This window comes from Sebastes umbrosus, chromosome 1 (genome assembly GCF_015220745.1).
Source record: "Sebastes umbrosus isolate fSebUmb1 chromosome 1, fSebUmb1.pri, whole genome shotgun sequence".
NCBI lineage: Eukaryota > Metazoa > Chordata > Actinopteri > Perciformes > Sebastidae > Sebastes > Sebastes umbrosus.
The window spans coordinates 19,979,415-20,003,946 of NC_051269.1; the positions used below are offsets into that span (position 1 = coordinate 19,979,415).

General features: G+C 39.2%; 1 protein-coding gene across 3 annotated transcripts in view; it reads right to left on the bottom strand.

Annotated features, from left to right (window-relative positions):
* The window catches only part of igsf21a (immunoglobin superfamily, member 21a), a 237,776-nt gene extending 219,411 nt beyond the window's left edge, over nucleotides 1-18,365 (bottom strand). For 2 of the 3 annotated variants that reach the window (XM_037770670.1, XM_037770662.1), the window contains exon 1: nucleotides 17,922-18,364. In XM_037770670.1, the coding sequence (XP_037626598.1) occupies nucleotides 17,922-18,063 (142 nt within the window). In that variant the 5' untranslated portion in view covers nucleotides 18,064-18,364. Of the gene's footprint in view, nucleotides 1-17,921 lie in introns of all 3 variants that reach the window. The other variant, XM_037770679.1, reaches the window with a different exon arrangement.
* Nucleotides 18,366-24,532: the final 6,167 nt, after the last annotated feature.

The following is a 24,532-nucleotide window of genomic DNA, read 5'->3' on the forward strand; positions in this document are numbered from 1 at the left end:
CTCATTTTAGTCCTGCTACTGTGCAAAATCGAAGGCTGGGCATACATATTCATTGGGTTTGCATGGGAAAAGGGGATTAGATAAAATGGCAAAAACAAAACTCATAATACACCCTATTGAATCTACGATGTGACTGCATCCTGGCGTTTTCTATCCATGAGTGTTACCATGACATGATGGAGGTCTCACTATCCTGCAGAATGTAGCCTGATGTTCAGTCAGCCGCGACGAGGACTAATGTGAGCTTTCTCTTACATTCAACTCCCCTTGGAAGAGGCAGCCACATGAGGAAACTGTGCAGCTGAGTGGGTGCGTAAATCAAACTGCTGAAATGACAGGAAAGCAATTCAATTCAACTTTGCCGTCGCTTTTGCCAAACAGGTGCATAACCGACATTTAATACATACGGTTAAAATATTATGCAGGCTTGACAAGATAACTACATAAATAGATGGTGAAACAAAGTGAAGGCAACACCATTAAGGTTCCAGGAGCTAGATCACAATTGGTGTTGCTCAAGCATTTGGAGTTTTGTCAGCACCAACACCATCCATTCGGCAGGCTGTTCCCATACACCGTTCATAGCTATACGAAAAGTAATGCACTGTAATTCGTCTATATCCTATATAATCAATTCATATGTAATCCACGTAGTCATGAACCAGGAAGTATAAAGAGCGACAAACGCTGCATATGGATGAGGTCAAGGTGGGTGGTTGGGTCAAAAAACGCTTTCAACGCAAAGTGCTTGCTTTTGTGATCCTGTTAGTCTCAAAGACATTCGTGGCCCTGGTACTCCATACTCTGACACTTTTGCCATTTTCTTTTTTTTTTTAAACTATTATTTTTTTACAAGTATACAGAAAAAGAATAAATAGACATAGGACATGGGATGGATTACAATCATTAAAATACAATACAATACAAAAACAGTCATGTAATGCTCTATCGACTGAGCTAACCAAGGTAACTTTTGATAACTTTCTGGGTTTCTGTTTTTCCTTTCAAAAACCAGGTTTCTGAAGACGGGTTCAGTTATGTTAAGGATGGCTCCACTGCGTCATCGAGCCATGATTTCAGCCCCGCCTAAAAAATCCTGAGCAAATAACAGTTTAACGGTCTAACTCCACAATCCAATACTACAATGTTCGCATTTTCCAACATTTATAATGTGTTTAGAAACAAATCTCTGAATTTCCTTTACACAGCCTTTAAGAATGTAAAAGAATTCCTTCGATCCCAATCCAGATTCCTTCCTATGGAAGATCTGCCAATACCTAGTTGAATCCAATTAGTATAATATAATAGTTTTTTTTCCCCTATATAAAACATCTGCACAGCTAAAAAAAAAAGCCTATCATAGAGTTTTCTATGGTGTTTTGTGTAATATTTATGGAAGCAGATAGGTCAGTCTGAGGCAGGAAGGTTTTGCCTTTCTCCCCCTAGCATGAATAAAAAAAGTTCACTACTGTGGTTCAAATAGAATCCTCAACCAACAGCAGCATTTTGTACCTGCAAAAACATCTCAGAAGGAAATCAATTGGCTTTTAACCCAATACATCTATGTCTCCATTGCTTGCTTACATACACGGTAAATGTGTATTGCATGAACAGAAAGTTGGGATTTTTATCTATTTGCAGTTCATTAATTCCAAAAACAGATCAAGCTTTAAAGAGCCAACACACATCTGTTAAAATTGGCTTGATCTGTACCAATCAAGATATTTTTGTTTGTTTGTTTGTTGGTCATCAACAACCTTGACTTAATCAAAAGAGTTTAGTTTTAGTTAATGACGAAAGCACGGAAAGAGAGATTCCCAGTCTGCCAATCTACTTATTACACACTTAAAGTGCACAGCTCTCCAGGCTATTTTCCGCCTACTCCCTTTCCCTATTACCATCGCTTCCCCATGCTGCTCCCTAAGTTTGATTAAGCACAATCCAGTGGGGGTGTTTCAGCACAAACTTGATCCATGGCCGAGGGCTGACTTTACTCTGCTGCGTCAGAGCCAAAGATTTTTGCGCCAGCGTTCCTTTTCCCTATTCCCACCACATATTCATCACTTTCATTACAGTCTGGATAGAATCTCAACCTAGTGAGAGGTCCAATAACACAGGGGAGCCTATTGGGCATGGCCACCCTCTGTCTAAGGACAACCAGCCTGAGGGATACAATATTACATGATTCACAACATTTTATCCACAGAAGAATAAAAAAACACTGGGATTTAACAGTTTTTTTTGTGTGTTTCCAGAGTGATACTCTCTAAAATCTGCTATTGCCAGCTGTAATCAACTGTAAAGTGTAATCACACTTTACATTGCCAACTGTTATCAACTGTAAAGTTTTTTGACACCATATTATTGTACCAAATATGTTCATAAACTGATATACAATATTAGAGATAGTGGAATATAGGAAGCAGTATTAAAAACTGTAAAGGTAAATCACTGCCTGGGTATGTAACAGTGTAAATAAAGCTTGAATATTAAAGGTAGTAAACTTGGATCTATGAGCAATACACTTAAAGGGATAATTTGGGTGTTTTGAAGTGGGGACAGTAAACAAACTTATTTGTCACCTTACAGAAAGGCCCGCCTAAAAAAATCTACATCCGTTTTAAGTGTACGGTATATTTATAATATTTTCTTATGAAGAACTGAACTGAAAGTGAAACTTATCTATACTGTTTTTGAAATCTGAGCCTGCTGGCTTTGGAGAGAGCATAAATAAGTTTCACTTTCAGATCAGTTCCCCGTGGGAAATGAGAAGAAAAGGGCTGTCTGGCAAGATAAAGTGATGAAAATATTCTAAATATAGCGTACACTTAAATGGATGTAGACTTTTTTAAGTGAGCCTTTCTTTTAGGTGGCTAAAATAGGTTTTCCTGTTGTCCAAGTCCACAGCACTGTATTGCTTTGCTCCATTGTCGGTACTCTTGTCCTTTTCTGCAAGCTGGGGGCGTTTAATAAAGTTCATCTTTCAGTTGATCATGTAACAGTGCCATACTGTACGCTGTTATTCACACACAGCCTACATTGTAGGGGATACAATTGAGTGGAAATATAAATGTATATACATATTTTTTTTTTTCAGAGAGCGAGGTCTCTGTTCACATAACATTTGGACTACTTGATTTTTTTCTGAGGAAAATGGAAGAGACGTCCAGTGTGCTGTAAATGACTAGAATTCATATTGACAGACCTTCTGGCCATCGGATCTATAGAAAACAAAAAAATGACAAAGGTTTAATAGTATAAGATATTGTTGTGTTATTGGGGTATAACAATATACTTGGCATAATATCATGTTTTAGATAAACCAGAATGAATCAAATTCTTTGAATTAGAAAATCAAATTACTGTTCATCTGTGGGTAGCAAAGTATCTTCCGGGCACTGTCTTACAGAGTATTGGACATCTGTCAGAGAAACCATTTGAGGATTATTATCCAAGTATTACAACATAAAACTCTTTCCAGACGTGATAAATGAATGGAAATGGAACTGCTAAGATGCTGAGAAGCACTTGCTCTGAAATTCTGAACAAATACATTTTAGGACTAGAGCTGGGCAGCATGCCACACATGACATTTATTGATATGGACATTCACCATAACATCAGCCAGCCTAATTTTGCTCAAGATGATAAGTTCAAGAAAACTTAATTTGAGCGATGTTCCCTAGAAAAGTACTACAACACCATGGCATCATCTACTCGTACGCCTCTGCCTTCTCTTGTCTTTGTTCTGCAGAGCAACAAGATGAGCTATAATGCTTCAACAGTTTAGTGCTAATTTTACACATTTGGAGATACAATTTGTGAGCTCTGGCACAGCCGGCAAATCTCTGCACAAGGTTAAAAGTGATACAGCAGATGGTCTTTATATGTATGTCCCACAATGGTACATGCACAGTAAAATTTAATGCAATTTTTTTTGACAGAGCAACAAATTGTTATAGACTTGTACTTGCGGATGGTTATGGCTAAACATAAAGAGGAGCACAGGAGCTTGTTCCCTTACCGGCATTCGCACCAAAGCAAAGACATGGCCAGAAGATTTGACATATAGTTGCTCCACATTTCAAAGCTATCCAAGCCCCAACAAAGAAAATATTATTTAAGAAAAGTTTAGTAGCCCTATTTGTCCAGCTCCACTTCTGCATGAGAGCTTTATTTCACTATATTCTATTATATTTTGAATTGTCACCTACTGCCTGAATTTATTTTTTATTCCTTTACATAAAAAAAAATTGTTGTTCTCACGCCGACACTGTATTTAACTGAGGCAGAGGAGCACTGCTGCATTTGCCTGTGTGTGTAACAAGTGGAGAGTACGTGTGTTGTGAACCCACCTATGTAGACGCATCTTACTATCTGAATAATGTGCCCTTGAGCAGGAAAAAACTGCGCCAGACTTTAAACCAGGTTTTTGTTGTTCAATGGCACAATCGCTTTCTGCTGCCTCAAGAGAGCAATGCGCCAACAATGCATGTGACCACACCTCATTTTAACACCAACACGCCCATGGGTACACAGATGGGCGCAAGTGCATTTGGGCGCTGGGCCTGAAAATGAAAACTGCGTCGGTCTGAAACTTGCGATGACAGTTTCGCTCATACTTGAAAACCTTGAGACCTTAAAAAAAGAGAGAATTCGCTTCCGAGACCTTTTTCCTACATTCTGGTGACTTAAAAAGACTGAAAATAACAAAATGATAATCTACTATGTACACTGCAACAATAATGTAATGTTAAACTTTTAATTTTACCTTTAATTCTCAGGAAAGAATACAGAATAATTGGCCCCTCTGGCATAAACTTATAGGAATCTCTAGCATAGAATAATATTCATCAGTTTTTATGAAGTTTTTGCCCCTGCTTGAGTATTTATTTTTCTTAGTACTCTCCACTTCTCCCTCTGTCTCTCAATTCCTGAAGGCCATTTCAGATACAATGCGATAACAGCACCACTGCGCTCTGAAACCCGTTATTTCCAATGGTTTGCGCCAGTCTCCCGGAAAAACCGGGAGGGTTGGAAAGTGTGGTTGCGCTGCGCTGGCCGCCACTTTGCGTAGGGTGTAAGATTCTTCAACATAGTTTAAGATACTGGCAAATGGCCGATGAGTGTTGTACTCTGCAAAGATAACTGTGTTAAGGTCAAGCAGCAGTGTTTGTAAGTGCGAACAGCTTGGAACTTCATGCTTGCATACCTGAACACAATGAACTCACATTATATACTACAGGTTAATTCCTCCAGGCACAAGAGTAATACAAGCAACCAACAGCGAGGAGTCGTCGCAGCTGCTCCCTGATGATATTTCATTCCTCCGTGCTGAGAATATTGGACTGTATCAGTGTTACCAGGTAAAAGGCATGAGCCACACTCACTTTCAGAGTTGAATTAACGCTGACAGTTGTATTGGGTGAGAATAAATTAGATCATCTACTGTGTGCTTTATATAAAAATTCAGGAGCAAGCGGCAAAAAGTTAAGTGTAATCACCCCAGAAGATGAAGCACCCTTGCAATATTAAGCCCCATCTTGAAGTAAAATAATCATATCTAATGCAGGCTATGATCCATATGCAACGGCAGTTTCCATTATTGTATAATTCATGTCACGTGCCCGGGAGATTAATTCTCTGAACTCGCAAGACAAGTTCTGCGGTGGATCAAAGGTTTGCTGATAAATGTTATCGTAAATGACAGATGTGAACACAGAGACTTGTCCTATCGTAGACCGACTCTGTCTGTGAAACTTCACTAAAACCTGCTCCTGTGACTGGAGATTGATGTCTTCCTGATTTTTCTTTTTTTTTGGTGATAGAAAACGTGGGGATGCTGTCCCGAGGGAAGAAAGTCTCTCTGTGGCTCATATGGAGGAAGTCAGCGTGCATGAAAGGAAATAATCTGTTGTCATAAAATGCATAGCCCACACAATCCTCCCTTACCCCCATCTGTACAGCTTCAGCCTAACCAGAGTGACGTCAATGTGCAGATTAGAGCTTTTTTTTTTTCCCCCCTCCTTTCCCCTCATCTCTTCCCTTTTTTTCACGCCTAATCTGGATTTTTCATGAAACCTCTGTGATGCTGCATTCACTGCCGGAGAAGGCTTTGAATAGCTCTAGACATAAGAAACAGAAGAATCAAACCAAAAGGGCAAAGCGGTGATTTGGGACATTTACAGTTACTACATACTGACAGTATAGGGAAGGGCAGAATAGGATTCCTAACTCTTCCATGAGAGTAGAGATAGACGACACGATTAATCGCAAATTAATCACACATTTTTTATCTGTTCAAAATGTATCTTAAAGGGAGATTTAAAAAAGGCTATGACTTGCACCAAACTGCATGTGAATATCATAAAGTGGGCATGTCTGTAAAGGGGAGACTCGTGGGTACCCATAGAACCCATTTTCATTCACATATCTTGAGGTCAGAGGTCAAGGGACCCCTTTGAAAATGGCCTTGGCAGTTTTCCTCACCAAAATTTTGCGTAATTTTGGAGCATTATTTATCCTCCTTCGCAACAAGCTAGTATTGGCACATGGTTGGTACTAATGGATTCTTTATGTTTTCTAGTTTCATATGATACCAGTATCTTCACTCTAGCTTTAAAACTGAGCCCAGTACAACCCAAAAACCGCAAGTTGCGTTAATGCGTTAAAGAAATTAGTGTCTTTAAAACAAATTTTCCTTAACGTGTTATTATCACGTTAACTTTGACAGCCCTAGAAAAGATATATTACATATATTGATATCATTATGAGGATTGGTCAGTTATAAAAATAAAATCAACTGTCTCCATATAATTCTACATAAAGAAAAGGCATGCTACAATGGCTTACTCACTAAACAGACTTATTTGGACTATAATCATTCAGTGTTATGTCCCCATTTAGTTTTCCTGAATGCATCCCCAGTCTTATCTCAGGTTTGGTATATTTTACTGCTAATGCAAGTTATGCTGACCCCACCATGTTTCTTTAAGACATAACCTTGATACACTGTACGTACTGTATGCTAACACGGAAAAACACAAGGACAGGTGGTGTTTTATCTTTTCAAACTGAGGTCACGGTGACAGCTTTGAATAATTCCTCTAGCTCAGGTTCTTTGGAAAAACGCTCATCGCTAGCAAAAAGAAAGCAAAGATTCAGAACGTCTCTATGTGAAAAATCATCTGCTCATAGCAGTGTTACTCCTGGAAGCTTAAGCCCCCCCCCCACCCCCCACCCCCTCGCGATGAGCCACGAACGCAGAGATAAGTGTCATGTATAGTATACGAGGCACTTATCAACGTCTTTAATAATAAGGAGGCTAATGTTGGGACACAGTGGCAGAGCAATTGTTATTACTCAGCAGCCATGTTTGAACACGATAAGCAAAATCGCATAATCCACATTAGCATGTAGGAAACAGTGAAGGGAGAATACAGTAAAGCTGCTGATAAAGCTTGTCAAGAAACCCCTGCTTCTTCTGGCTGCTAATTTCAGAAAAAAAAATGAAAAAGATGTATCCATGAAAAAATATACCATCTACGGATAACATTTCTGGCTAGGGAACATATGACACTGTGATACTATATGGTAACTTTAGATCCCAGACCAGAATGCTATACATTCTCTGGATCACATCTTGGGAGACCTTACTGAGCAAATCTTCTCTACTCTTTCTGCTATCTCTGCGAAGCACCAGCTGCTGAGGGAATCAGACTTGCTTCAAACTCCCACGCAAGCCAAAGACATCAGCAAGCCAGCCTACATCTGCGTATGAGGGACTTCAGGGGTAGAAAGGGAAGTTACTGCGCTGTTTGAACTTCCTTGCCTCAAGCCTTTGGTCGTCTCTACTAATCACAGGCTTTATCATTTGATCATTTGGAGCATCACTGCTGGAGAACGCAAATGTGGCATGAAAATGTACTTTGCTTTGTCGATGTGGCTGTATTTCAGCCACATCGACAAAGCAAAGTACATTTTCCTTCTTTCCCCCCCCCCCCTTACCGCTTTCCATGCAAGAGGCTGTCATGGTGGCGGTGGAGGGAGGACAGATTTGTCACGACGGTTACAGATTCCGTTGCATTATTTGCATTGTGGGAGACGTACGCTCCGCGGTCGACCCCTATGGGCCCGAGGCTACCAGGCAACAAGTCATCTTGGATGCAAAACCCCATAGCTGAAGACGCCAGCAGCCGTTAATAAATTATGTTAATGGTATCCCAATGACTGGCTTACTGCAAACACCACACTTTAGCCCATCCAGAATGTCAAAGAGATGATTTGGTTTTCACACATTTACCTGAAAAGCAGATACTTGGCATGTATGCTAATATTCAGAATATGTTATTCTCTCACATGTGGCTTATCACTGTCTCAGACATTTCAGGGTGTCACGCTATTGGGATGGATGCCTTTGAAGAAGCTAAAAGCCAGAATTTCTTTCAAGATCAACACCCGCACCTCAATGCGAAAGGCAAATGCATGCATGGTTGAAAGGTGTAAAAGTGTTTCAGACCCGCTGTTGGAAAATTTGTAGCATAAGTGTCTGACTTTTGTTAAATAATAGCATAACAAGTTGATTCAGTCTTTCTGTGAAATGGCACAATGGGATTTTCTCAAAAAAGGTTTAAACCAAAGTTAAAGGATTACTTCACCCTCTGAGATCCCTGCAGCTGAGACGTCTACCAACAAATTTATATGAACTTTTTTTTTAATGTGTATGAATCAAATCCTTCTCTTTTCTCTTCCCGTAAATCCTCAAACACCTTTTTATATTTTAATCGAGAACGCAGAAGCATATACATAAATGCACCAATGATTTGCTGTGACTATAGCTAACCTCACCCCTGACTGTTCTTGACCATTCTGCCTCGTTTCTACAGGGTTTTGTTTTGTGTACAATTACGGACTAAAAAAAAAAGGAAGGAGGAGTTTTGCAAACACATTGGAGATCACGGAGGTTCCCATAGGAATGAATGACCTTCCGGTTGATTCATATACGTACACAGGGCTATGTGCAAACATTGCATTATATAGCAGTGGAGTATCATGGGTTAGGAGAAGTGTGTGAACTTTGATTATATTTTGCATATGGTTGTGCTCCAATTTATTAATTGCTCCCTTGTTCTCCTGATTCAGGCTGTTCTCATACTCTGTTCCTAGCTATAGCCTATCTACAAGAAGTAATGCACTCTAATTTGTATATATCCCACAGAATCATTTTGTATTTAATCCATATAATCATGAACCAGGAAGTATAAAAAGTAACAAATGCTGCAAAATGAGGAGTTCGGTTGGGTCAAAAATCACCGGATTTTCGCCCAGGAGGCTCATATGTCCTGTGTGGAAGCAGAAATCGTTGATTTATTTGTCACGTAACTTCCGTCCTTAAGCAAAGCCACTTCCGTAGTTATTTTAACCCAAACCATGATCTTTTCTTAAACCTTACTAAGTAGTTTTGTTGGCTAAACCTAACCAAATTGTTTCCTGTGAAGACGAAAGTTTATTTTGACAAGACTGTATGCATGTAACGAGTGGAAATTGACACGTGCTGCTGGACATTTGTAAGAGAACGGCATGTATAGAATGTATCATACAAGGTTATGTTGCCTGATTTAACAATGCAGGTGAGGACGGTGTTCGTGGGAACCAACACTTTGTATCCCCTAAGCCACACCAGCTTTTGGGCAATCTAGTCAAATCAAGTAATCCATCTAATAATTATATCCCATCCACTTACTACTTTTCACTCAAAAATACGCCACAATACAGGAGCTAAATTTGCTTTAATCACTTACAGTGTAGCTCCTCTACTCAACAATCAGATGATAAACTGCAAATATTCACTGACGTACTGCAGGGACTGCATGGCACCACATAGACCTTTTGAGGTCATTTCGATTTTTTCAGTAAAAGCTATTTCATTTTTAGCACAGTGGTCTATATGCACAAAGCTGGCTGGCGCCCTTCAACAAAAGCTGTCATTTCAGGGTCGTCAACCTGTTTCAAGTTTTTAATATGGCTCTTTCATCACATTAAATGGGATTTCAAGTTACAAAAGATCCAGACTAAAAGGTGAGCGTAACAAAAATTATACTTTAATTGAAGGTGATCACTGAAGGAGACAATTGGTAGTTGCACACATGGTATATAGTGACTGTTGTACGGGATAGGTCATAGATTTATTTTTCTTCTTCAGTGAAGCTATTAGATGCAGGCCACCTTTGCGTGGTATTGAAGCCCTAATTTTGGTCCAAGCATTCTAAACTAGTGTAAGGTCAACCAGAGACTCATTCATGCCTCATTAATTCCTTATTTCAATACAATGCACCATTTGAGGGCAAACACAATTTTGTTATACTTACGTAATAACAATAAAGTTCTTGAATCTTGAAAGCAGTTTTGTGTTACATGCCACTGGGTCATAGCGAGTTGCAGTCTTTTATTTTTGATAAAGTTACCACCTGAAAGTAATGAATGAGTATTTTTCTCCAAATTCCAAACACCTCATTGTTTGAACTCACAGTCGCATCACAGATATCAGTAGAATACATAATAGAGTTTGAAGACAAATGAAATCCTATCAGCTGCAGAGGATGGTGTGATATTAAATTCTACTGTTTCAGAAGTACGGCATATTGAGCCGAGGTTGGTCTGGGACAACAAAAATAGTCTCGAAAAGAGTTGTGAACAATAAATCAATACATGAATCAAACAGTTGCATTGTACTTTGACGGTAATATACTCCTGCCAATGGGAGCAGATGCTGTAAGAAAAATGCACATATACAGTACATGTATTTAAACAGTCACAATAGCTGACCAAACAAACAATAGCAGAGCAAAACAATGAAGACTGCTTCTAATCTGAGTATAATCATTTTATATAACTGCTGAAAGCTGCAGTGCTCATGCAAAGCCTAGTGATTGTTAGATAGTGGCATAACCACAACCCATTTTGCAGCCAATATCTCTTCTCACTTCCTGTGAGTCAAGACCGGCCGTCATAGTGTAGCAGACAGTCACAGTGCACCGGAAACCATCAGATCTAGCAGATCCAGTGCCTGTTAAATCTGTCAGCACTGCTATGATCCACAATCTACAAGCCAACGTAAGGTACTGTGGTATGAGCCGAGATATTTTCATAGATGCTTCATAACAGCAGTGGAGCAGAAGGGTTTAAAATAAACTTGTGCTTAAAGAATATAGAAAATTCAAACATGAAAGGCTACAGTGAGTCTAAAGCAGGCATGTCATGTCATGTTTAGTTGATGTGCCAACCACCTGTAGTTGTTAAGTCATGTATGTGTCTATATTGACTCCATTTACCATTTACCATATTCACTCCTAGGGATGTCACTATACCTGAAATTTTGTAGTCAATACCATAAAAAATGCTAATAAAAAATAAAATTCCATGATTCTCAATACTAATTCAATGTCACAGTAAAAACAAAAGTAAAACATGTATTTCAACATACAACCCTTTATTACTGCATACTGGTTTTTGTTAGGAAGTTAAACAGTTCATAATTCCATCTCTATTATCTATTTTATAGTGATATGAAAACATCTCCTTCAAACAACTGGATTTATTCAAGTTTCTCGCCATAAACTACATTTTACAAGATTTATATTTAAACACATCATGATAATGTTAGCATATACCTTGGCCCAATATATATTTTTACTGAGTAGAGCCTGAAAGCATCATAATGTAAATCAATGGCACCTCCCGTGTTGAAGTCAGCATGATGAGAGTTAGTTAACGTTAGCTGTTAGCAGCCGGTAAGCAGCACAGTCCTGCACGGAGCTAAAAGCTAACATTAACTAGCTCTAGTCCTGATGATTCCAACACATATTTGTTGTTCGTAATGTAGCATTATCTGGGAAAAAACAGGTTGTGTCCCCTGGATGTGCCGATAGTGAGTTTACTGTGTCAAAAACACATTTTCTATCGTCCCCAGTTAGTCTCGAACCATGACGGTACCTATGGTACCTGCAATGCTGTAGAAAAACGAGTACCGTGACATCTTCAGAATTTTGGCATTGACTTGGTACCGAACTATCGGTTCTGATGACATCCCTATTGACTGTTTTCTCTGTATTTTAACTGCAATAACTCAAACAACCACAAAAGTGTATTGGACCGAGCTTGTTTAAGTCTGTTTTCCATAATGCTCAGTATCCCTTTGACCTTTGACACATTGAGCATGAGTCCATGAACATAGATTATTTTTCTCATCATCCCTGTAACATTCCTACCAGATTCTCCTGGACTGGTAGAAAATCACAAGAGCCTGCCTGTCCCATTTGCTGATCTACATAAAACCAGAGCACCTTGTACTTTACTGCATTGCACTTTGAACCTACATGCAGCTGTTCAAACCTGAACCTAGAGCAGTTCCCATTCGCAATTTGGATTTCGCCTAGGACACGCAAGGACTGTTTTCTTTTGTTCACTGCAACACTAATTGGGAAAACATTAAAGCGAGATATATAAATATGAGCATCCGAGTGAAGACGCATAATTGATTGCATTGGACAGCAAATTGTCACTTGCTGTGAGAGTAAACATGGAGGGTAATATTCATGAGGCTTTCAAGAAAAGCATTATCTTCAGCAAGAATTATGCTGGACATATCTAGTGTTACTGTGTAAGACTCTTTGTCCACAGATTGTTCTTAGAAATGGAAATGAGAAACACCATTGGAGATACTTTGATTTCTATTAGTCAAGACTGATCTGAGAAAATGGTCTAGGCCAGAGGATTAATATGAGTGGAAACACCAAGCCAACTGCCCTTGCCAGAGAAAAAGCGTCAAAAAGCTGAAATTTGATATCATTTCAATTCAATTCTGAACACTCTTATCTGTAGTTCTTAATCTTAGCAGGATCTCTGAAGCCTGTGAAGCAAGTCTAAATGGTGTTATAACACAGACAGTAATACCACTTTGTGCCAACTTATTAGAATGGATTTTTTTTTCTGTTTTGGAGGATGGTGGAGGTGAAGTCTGTAGGGACAAAGAAAATCCATCAAGTTACCCTACACAGCACCTTAACGTAAAATGCACATGCACCTGTTATATCCACCAAAATCACAAATGGGACTGCAGAACAAATCAGCCCATCGCATCTAACAGAAACCCAGAAGAATAACACTATTTCATCCCAATTAAATTCTAGGGTGTTGGGTATATTAATTTCTCCCCAACAAGAAGTCATAAATCAAAACTTAACAGTGAACTATAAACTATCTCTTGAACAGCAGCAAGTGATCTCAGAGCAGCAATTGTGATTAGCCTCTCTCACACACACACACACACATCTGCCTCACACATTTTTTGGTATGCTTCTGTATTGTATTGTCTCTGTAATTACAACGGTGAATGTTGCTGGTGCAGCTTAGCTAACAGACAAGCCACCTCCATACTGGGTTGATAATAGTTTACTAAATTGTAAATGCATTCTGTTGTTTTTATGTTGTTATACCTATCCTAGCTCAGTGTTTTAAAGAAGTATCATTTCATTTGAACCACTGCAGCAACTTTTATTTTATGTGACATCTCCTGTGAGACACTACAGCAAACTCAAGGCACTTCCACACTTGTATTTGACCTGGTTGGTGTTTCCCTAGCTTAAAGCAATAGCTCTAACTGTTGGGAAATGTGCTCTACAGCCAGCAGAGAGTTAGCTTAGCTTGGTATAAAGATTGGAAAGAGCGCGTCTAATTCTCTCTGAAGGCTACAAAAAACATCAAACAGCACCCCTAATGCTCACCTATTAGCATGTAATGTATTGTTTGTTTAATACATACAAAAAATTATAAATTGTCAATTTATGGGGAGTTGTTTTTTTGTTATCCGAGAGTGTTTCTTTGGGTCGTGTCTAGAAGGTAACCCCAAGTTGCAAAAACTCTTGTGAGACTCTCTGCCTGGCAACCTATCCTAACCCTAACCATTCAAGGTCAATGCCCAACCCCAACCATGAGAGGTCAATGCCTAACCTTAACCATACAAGGTCAATGGCTAACCCTAACCATTCAACGGTCAATGCCTAACCTTAACCATTCAAGGTCATTGTCTAACCCCAAACATGAGAGGTCATTGCCTAACCTTAACTATTCAAGATCAATACTTAATCCAAACTATTCAAGGTCAATGTCTATCCTTAACTATTCAAGGTCAATGCCAAATCCCAACCATTCAAGGTCAATGCCTAACCTTAACCATTTGAGGTCAATGCCTAATCCCAACTATTTGAGGTCAATGCCTAACCTTAACCATTCAAGGTCAATGCCTAACCTTAACCATTTGAGGTCAATGCCTAATCCCAACTATTTGAGGTCAATGCCTAACCTTAACTATTCAAGGTCAACGCCTAACCTTAACCATTTGAGGTCAATGCCTAACCTTAACCATCTCGTGGAGTTTCACAACTTGGGAGTTACCTTTAAGAGACGACCATTTCTTGGCTAAGAGCTGTATTCTAATTCCCGTATGTCTTGTTGTCACCGTGAGGTTGTCAGGCAACCAGCAAAAACTTCAGGAAGTCGCTGCTCCTGGACTAGAAGTGGCCTGGCACATAACCCCATGTAACTTTTTATACTTGGCTTTTTGTAAGAAATAATCAAGCGAGATACTGTATAACGTGTTTATTAGTGAGCTTTAGAAGTGCTGATAGGCGGAATTTGTTACTTTCAGATAGAGCCAGACTAACTGTTTCCCCATGCTTCTGATCTTTATGCTAAACTAAACTAAGCTAAGCTAAGCTTATGTTGGCTGTAGCCTTACTGGACAGATATGAGAGTGGTATCAATCTGCTCATTTAACTCTTGGCAAGAGAGTGAATAAGCGCATTTCCCCAAAATGTCGAACAATTTCTTCAACCAACAGGAATGTTTTTCCTGTTTCTTTGCAATGTTATATGTTTCTAAAGTTCAGAGTGCAAAGTAATCCTTGTCAGTTGAGGACCAAATGCTGTTCAGCTCTCTAGGATTGGATTGGATTCCTATATGAATGTTTGACCTACAGAGTAAGCACTCTAGTGGGATCAATCCTCATAATGGTGTGTCTGCACTGATGTTGCAAAAGTCAATCAGATGTAACTGGTGCACCGGAGGCTGAAGACATGGCTACATGTTGTGAATATGGACATGACAAATATGCCAATGTTTCAGAGCATCCCTCACCACCCATTTAGGTCATGCAGAACATGAACATGTACTAAAGACTTTGTTTTTTGGGGGGATTTGACATTGCATCTCTGGAGAAAGACTAAACTCTACTGTGTGCTACACACATATAAAGTGCATACTGTATATAAATCTGCATGCATAAATCATGTATAACTATAACTCCTTGAGAAACATGAAGCCTACAGACACAGCCTGCTCTTGAAACAGTCACTCTGTGACGTGCTTCACAGCCAAAAATAAATCCTTAACTACTGAATTCACTAGCTGAGTCTAGCTTGTAGGCACAGCTGCATGTACCCAAGTTTCTAAAGGAAGAACACATCTGGCAGAGAGGGATGGTGAACGGGATTATAAAAGAGTTTCATAAATACAGCATCACGTCTCAAAATATTGCTGACATGAAAGAAACGGTTGGGGAAAATTAAATGCATTACATTTCAAGATAGAGATGAGAGTGGAATCAGTGACCACAGGTCCTCTCTTCAGGGAACAAAATCTATCTTAAGACACTGGTGCACACATTGAAATAGAGACCTTGATGTTGTTTAAACACAGACATTTTAATTGTATACTGGTATGAATTGAAAGCGATATATAGAAGAAATCAAGACACTTAAAGGTGCTATAGATAACATTAACATTAAGCTAAGATAGCTAATATGTGCTAACATCAGTTGTCACTTGTCAAAGATTAACTTATCCTGCAGCCTGATGTAAACACCAGTGTCAAACTAATTTACACCATTTATCCGTTTTTTCCGCACTAACTGGCAACGTGATCACTCACCACACATAGATACCATGTGATGCCAACGTTGTTTTACTATTGGCTCACAAGCCTTGTTAGAAGTGGGAACCAAACATCAGATATCTTCCACAGAGATGAACAAAACATTAATTTTGGACCCGCAAAAAAATTCACAATCGTAATATACTTTTTTAGGAAAAGCCATACTTTTATTCGGCACCTTTTTAAAACCTCTGTGAATGTATTTTTTTTATTATTATTTGTCTACATAAGAATGTTATTAATAACACCTTAATTATAAAGAATACCACTTGGGGGGGAAAAAAAGACATTAAAAGTTAAATGCTAAGGTGTATCCACAGAATAAATCTATTTCGCTAAAACAGTAGTGACAACAACAGCCAACAAAAACCACACAGTGTGACTGAAAGTCACTACAACTCAAAGCCCTCCAATAGATTGGTTAAATTCTGCCTTTCACTGTTTGTTTACATGGCAATCAATGTTGACGCCTGCATGGGAAATCTTACAGTCACTCAACTGTGCAATGTAATCAAAGCAAAGTAATCTAAGCAATTGTGAACATTTTCAAATGAGCATGATTGCATTATAGAGGCAGTCCTACATAAAAGGCCTGTGTGTGTATAGTTCAACATCATCTGAGCTGGGCAGACCCAGGAGGCATTTTATCACTTAACATTATGTTAAGACCAACTGGTGTAATGATTTCCTATATGGGTCAGCGAAGGTCAAAAACACTTCAAAACAACAAAATCCTCAGCTAACAGCTGCAGGTTAACAGGTTAGTTTGTAAGGCTTGCTGCTCTTGTAGGCAGGAGTGAACTACTCTGCTCTGAAGTCCTCTCAAACACCAGAACCAGAGTGTGAGCCCAACTCCAGCAGAATGAAAAAAAGGAGCCTCACATACTCTTTGTATATCCCTCAGAGGGGGAATCAGTGCAGCTTGTAATGCAAGCTCCTGATGTATGACACCATGTGGAAAACAAAAGCGCCTCTGCAAAAAATGCCACAGGGACCATATGTGAGCATATAATATAACATAAAGGAACATGCTTAAAAATACTGCCACCAGGGAACCTTATCTGTTGCAAACATTTTGGATATTGCAGTATAAGCATCACCCATGCAGTCGCATCACCACTGCCTCCCTAAAATAGAAAATCGTGTAGAAGACAAGCTTATAACAATTCATTAGGATGCATTTATTTGAATTCAAATTTCCACGAGAAATGATCAATGATGTGTTTCTCTTTTTTTTCATCCTCCTCCAACATCTGAGCGCGTCAACGGAGGATGGAAGGAGGAGAGAAAAACACGCGACACTGATGCCACCGCTGTGCGGAGCAGAGCTATACTGAAAGCATCTGAGAGATCTGCATCCGAGAAAAGACGCACTTTCATGTCTTTTCAATGCAACAACTTTAATATCTGTTGATATCTGATGTGCACAAAAAAAAAAGCCACGATGACCAACCAGAACACCTCGGAGTGCGCTTCGGCGTGGTGTTTTTAGTTGTGTGTGTGTGTGTGTGTGGCGCCTCAGAAAGAAGTCTGTCATCATGCATGCTGGTCGCGATATAGTCAATGCAGATGAATTAAGACTTAATACATAACCAGGCCTCCTGCTAACCCTCTTTCTTGCATCTTCCTTTTTGAGCAACACCGACACTACACATTGTGCAGGATGAACTGAATCCAACCATTATTCACTGATTTCTCTCTACTTGGTTTGGCACGAAAGTTGGCACCGATCGCCTTCATCCATCCATCCGGCTGTCTGTCCTGCGAATGGCCAGTTACTATCTCACTGTCACATAGGAATCAACTCATTGACAGTTGGAGCTATTGTTAGACCCCCACGCACAAGCATGCATGGGTTGTAAAAAAAAGGATGCTGCTGCACGGAGAGAGGTGTGTGTGTGTGTGTGTGTGTGCAAGGAAGGGTCAGACTTACCGACGGCTAAATCCAGTAGATCCGCGCACAAGAGCAAGCACAACGAGAAGACGGTCATCTTTCCCTTATTTTTTTGCAATAAATCCCAAACTCCATTTGCGTTTACATGCTCCCCGGGTTTCGGCTGCGTAATCCCCACCATTCCAGAGGGATGCGATTGAAAGGTGCCCCCAAAACCAAACTATTCATGATGCAGCTCAAGTCTTAAGTGGAGAGAATTTCGGAGAAGAAGAAGAAGAAGTTGATGACAATGAATGCGGCATTCATTCACACAGAGAGAGGCGAAAAAATCGAGCATCAGATCAAACAAAAAAAATGACTCACTGTGGCTGCGATTACAGAGAGGAACAAGCGAGAGTGTTATTTTTTTTTTCCCTCCCCAGTTTAAACAATAGGGAGCTGAGCTGAGCCGCGCAGCAGCAGAGAGAGATAGAGAGAGAGGCTCTGGATGGAAATGTGTTCCTCTCTCTCTCTCTCTCTCTCCTCTCCTCTCTCTCTCCTCCCGCCCTTCAGACAGACGCACAGTCATTCCTGATCACTCGCTCTTTTATTTCACACAATTTTTCCTTAATCCTACCCTGGATTCAGACCACTCTAATTCTGTCCATTAAGCCGATTTATTTCTGTTGGATTTTTTTTTTTCCTTGTTAAAAAAAACCGTTGTTTTTTTTTAAAGATCCCTATTGCTCCACTATATATAAGCTATAGCTTATATTAACTAAGAGAAAACAAAATAAGAATACACAAATAAAGCAGCATGTCCAGTTTACCAAACAATCAATTACTTAAAGCTGCAGTGGGTAGAATAGGAGCAAATATGATTAAAAAAAAAGTTATTTTTATAAAACTGTCAGTATATCCTGACAGTATAGTAGTGCATGAGGCAGGTAATCTGAAAAAAAAAAAAATCATGTGTCTCTGTGACCTCAAGTTATCCTGTAATGGCATTTGCAAGATTTCACAGACCGGAGAAAAAACAACCAATCAGAGCTGAGCTGGAGCCTTGCCATCTCTGAGCAGCTGTCAATCACTGGCAAACTCTGAATGTTTTGAACTTTCATAACAGCTGAACCAATGTTATTTTGAATCAGTAAAGTTTGCAGTTAACTATAACTTTATGACACAGAAATCGAACAATAAAGTCAAATTAACCTGATCTAACTCTTGCTGAAAAAACAAAAATTGCCAGGAAAGTAGAAGTCCATATTAACTTTAAAAATACACACACCTTCATTATGAATGATAATCAAGTGTGGAATTCCTTTGCATTTTATTGTTGTTGTGTTTAAGCATCTAGCATGTGCTAACTATAGGTTGATTTTACCAGTCTAGTTTAGCATACTCCTTATTTGTGTTGGCTTTGTTCGATGGAGCACCAATTAAAAGTGCTTATGGACATGTGGACCATCAGAAAATTCAGATTAAAGCTGCAGTAAGTTTAATTGGAGCAAATATGATTAAAAAAAAAGTTATTTTTATAAAACGGTCAGTATATCCTGACAGTATAGTGCATGAGACAGGTAATCTGTAAAAAAAAAAATCATGTGTCTCTGTGTCCTCCGGTGCTCCTAATGGCATCTGTAAGATTTCACAGACCGGAGAAAAACAACCAATCAGAGCCGAGGTGGAGCCTTGCCGTCTCTGAGCAGCTGTCAATCACTCGCAAACTCTGATCAAACAGTCAAACTAGGCAGCGCTGATCAAATATGAATCAATATTTTATTACTGTAATGCCTATTTTTCACCTCAAATGTTTTCAGAAAGATCTTGTAGTGTACTGTTTAGCTGTAAAATGAGAAAGTTTGAGACCTTTTTTTCTTACTTCATTTTGTGCAGCCAACGAAAACAGGTAAACTCTATATCATTGCCGTGGGAACTTGTTTCAAGTGTGTGTGTGGGGAGGGGGGTTCTGTGGGGGTGATGCAAAATGTGTAAGATTATATAAAAAAATATGTATAGGTAATATATGCTGATTGTGCATGTTTTTTTACATGAATATAGCCCACACGCTAGTGATGTGTGGGAAAGCTCCCTAGCTGTAGCAGGATCAGGACACACACATACAACAGCGGCTGGCTCATGAAGTCAGATTTACACAATAAATGTACTCTATTCTGCAAATGAAAGGGTGCTTCAACTTCTCTTTACACTCCATTACATGATGCATTTACATTAAATTAAGATTCATTCGGCAGGTTGTTTTGATTGTCCACTATTAGTCCACAGAAGCCAAACAACTTAAACTGGAGCAGAAGCACACATTAAACACATTTCGTCGGAACAACATTAAAAGCAATAAAGACTCATTTTGAACTTTGAGTGGCTGTTTAATGGACCCGATCGGGCAGGTTAAAGTCACTCTTCTGGTTCAAATTGGCTGCAATCATTTGTCTCATTAAGGATCATCTATCATGCGGGCAGGCAAATGTGTCAGGGAAGATTTCACCTAGGATGAAGTGACCATTTTTACTTACCTACAGTATATTCTTACAGTATACTCCTATGTCACAGTGAATGGCTACAGCACTACTTTTTTATATTGCATTGTCACTCAAATCAGGACGCCTTTTAGTAAATGTCACATTACAATTATGCCCCACATCTTGAATATAACAGTGACATTTCACTGTCACAAATATGAGCCAGTTTTACATCAGTCACAACTGACTAATAGATTAAATAATAGGGAGTTCAATTTTGTATTTTCTGCCATTATGGTCAAATCGCAAAACCATAAGAAGTGTTCAAGAGTGATGGGGCCACAAGTATTGTCAAGACTGCCCTAACTTTGACAGGTGCCTCGGGCTACAGTATGTCATTCTAATCAGCTTCACCTTAGCAAGGTTAGCCCTGGTTTTGCTATACTCTCTTTTTCTCTGAAATGATGTTTGCAGCACTATAAGCCTTTTGTGGAATGGTCCTCGGGGTTCTCTTTCAAAGTCTGGGCAATAAGTTATTCAGGAAGACAGCCACCAGCATGCCAAATCCATTCCCCCCCCCAAAAAAAATGAATTCAGTTGAATAAAGCCATCGGTTTCCTATTTTCAGCAAAGCCGACTCAATATATCAAGGCCGGATACTCGTATTGATCTGAGCAGCGGTGACCCATAAGACCTTTGCCTAAACAGAAACCGCAGGAAAGCTCTTTTCTAGCAGGTATTTGGTGGTCCGACAGGTTGCAAAAAACACCAAACTAAACAATGAGTTGAACAAGCTTTTCCTCAAAAGACGACAGCGTGAAAAGGTGTATCATATATATAAATTCAAACTCTTGCATGAATGCAGTTGCCAGAGAGTCTCCCGCACTCCCTCCTCTCACTGCTGACAGAGTAGAGAGGATGCTTCCCTGGTTAAGGTCAGCAGTACTAATGCATTACCACACATCCCTAGAGGGCAGTGTCAACAACAATTTATTGGGGTAACACAGCTGAACGTGTTGCCGTCCATATGGTATTTAACCCACTAACAAAGAGGGGTCTTCAGCCTTGTGAGAGCTCACATATTGTTTCCATGTGCTTACTTTTCTCTTTGAACCATAAGCACAAGTCAATAAACTGTTTTATTTTGTAGCTTTATATTTAGGATGTGAGGAATTCAGAGGCAGAGGAAACCTGACACAAACAGAACTGACTCCATCTTGATGAGGATTACTCTGTCTCCTCTCATTTTTCAGTTATCATTAAGCACTTGTTCCTTTGGATTACTTTGTTGTGATGCCTGTTTCACTATTTTGTGTGCGTATATGCAGTGAAATTGAGAGCCACTGGGCTATCGGAGACTCATTTTGGTCAGTCACTTACCCATGCCTACTGGGTGGACACAGTCCTTTTCTAGTCGTGTATTAGCATGCACATTAGTTTGCTTAGCAGCGCCTTGTCTAATAACATATTTTTATGTAAATAGAGTTTAAACAAAGTTCAACAAGAAACACTCGACCACCAAATGCAGAGGTGAGCACACAACTGTTGGCCACTTCATAACATGGAATGCATATGTTAAAACATAAACTAAGGGATATGCCGTGTGACTGCATGGTCTCATGCTTGTTCCCACATGGAGCCTTATAAGACTAATCTAGGACCACTTAGAAAAACATGTATACATGAATGTACACTTACACTAAAGCAGACAAATCAGTAGTTTCATTTGGACCACAACCGGAAGCATACTACAAATGAAATCGCAACTGCTGTGTTTTTATGTGCATCTTTTGGGCCATGTATTTCAGTTTACTTTTGTGTTTTGAAGATCATGAGAATCATGTCTCCTCTATGGGAAACATAAAATCCAGCCTTTATGAGATCTGGTAAGACTTGGAGCTGTGCTGTCACACTGAGAAATGTCATAACATTTTCGGCAAAGTCCTCAATGTGAAACATATTTTTTCTTTATTTGTCAGAGCTAAGAGTACAATAAAAAAATACCTGGATGATCTATTTTTAATTGATGAGCTAGTCAATAAAAAGTTACCAGACCTGAAATTAAGTGTTAAAATTGCCTCCTATTTGTCCTTATCAACAATCCAAGTCTTACAATAGCCTATTTTGTCTACCCAATAATAATAAAAAAACATTTTCATTTGTGGTAAAATGATTAGGCAATAAGTAAAAATGTCGTTGAATGTCTGTCACTTGAATAATTAATTATTTGACAAATCATTTCAACACTACCCAGAGTCAAATGGTGATTGTGATCAGTGTTGTAATTGTACATCAAAGCACAGGACAGTATCTAATGATCAGCAGCTCCTCTATAGGCAGCTCTGTCTCCTAAAAATTGCATTCCCATACAACAATAGTGTATTATGAATAAGGTTTCGAGGGAAACATTTTTTCGTCGCGGATTACATTCGTTTTTGACGTATGAAAAATTTGTTTTATGTTTTAATTTACATCTGTAGCTTAAATGACGTAACAAACTTATACATTTTAAGCCAAACCCTGATGTTTTTTTTTTTTACTAAACCTAACCAAGTAGTTTCTTTGCATATTTGTTTTGTTTTGTTTTAATTTACAACATTAACTACATGTTTAAAACTGTTTAAAACTGCAACCGTAATCCAGGAGAAAATATGTTTCCTTTGAAACGTAATTGAGAATGCAGTTAAGGTATATGGACACAGGGCTGCTTTAGGTGTTGCCTTCAATGCTTGGCAAGGGAAATTATTGAAGGATGCAGTTGCAATTTCAGTTTTCCAAGTCAACTTGAATAAACCAACAATGAACACACCACACATTTTACATATTTTTTAGCTGTTCGTTTGGCCAGATTACACTGGTTGATATTGTAGTTTATTGCCATTTCTGAACTGCCTAAGTAACATTTCAACTAAATTTCATGCACAATTAACATCTTTATTCAATTCAATTAAATGTATTGTTATATAGCGTCAAATCACAACAGAAGTCATCTCAAGACGGTTTTCATATAGAGCAGGTCTAGACGGTACTCTATAATTTAGAGACCCAACAAGAGATCCCCCATGAGCATGCATTGTTATGCGACACTGGCAAGAAAAAACTCCCCTTTTAACATGTAGAAAGCTTGGGCAGAACCAGGTTCCGGGTGAGCAGCCATCTGTCTCGACCATATATGCATGAATACTTTTTTTTCCCTCCAGTTGTGAAAAGTTCATTGTATTTTTTATTGCAAATTGGTAATTGGTAATATCAGTCAAGCTCTGGCATTACCAACACAGTTTTATTGTGAATAATGCACAGGAGTTGTTATATAAACAGTGAGTTTACATATCAACATGAATTTACTTTGGTAACCTAATTGAACACGGAGAACAGACAATAATGATGCTCTGAAAAGGAGCAAATAACTGTTGGCAGAATTGTATTATCCAGAAGGAATTGCACTCCACTGCAAAATTCAGGCGCATGTGTGCTGCCGCAAATTTCCTCAGGCTGTGTGCTGTGCTCTAATGCTACATAAGGTGGATATACAACACTAACACAACACAACACTTTATTTTCTGTTTCACTGACAACTGTGTAACTCATCAGTCAAAAAAGTGCATTTGCTGAAACAAATCTTTTTAGGGCAATTGCAAGTTAGGCTAAAAAATGACTTGAGATCACAATACTGATGTGTCAAATTGATAGTCAAATAGTTTAGGACAGAGTTACACATGTGCCATGGTCTGAGAAATGTAAGCTACTCTATTCTTTCCCTCTACCACACATGATCCCCCCATTGGAGAGGCAGGAGCATGTGTCAGTAATCGTGGTAGCCCCATGCCAATGGAAGCCAGTCTTGGTTTGGGCTATGCTGGTGAATTTGGGTTTGCCTCCCCTCAACACTGCAAACTATCCAGAGTGCAGGTTCAGTTCAGCCCAGACCTTTTGTACCCAAGAATATCAGGTGCTCTTTTTGAGTCAGGATGGTGATTCAAAAAGAGCACCTGATGCCTTTTTCACTCCACTCAATTCTGAGGAAAGTGAGGACGCATTTTCCAAATCGTCACTGACTCGTGAAAAGGCTTCATCTTTGCCTTTTATTTAGGTATATTTGCAGAGTATTTCTGGATCCTTCTCCCACTCAGCGCTCATGCATGGTGGACTTTTTGTGAATATTGTGACCCCCTGGGCTGCTACTGGCAGAAA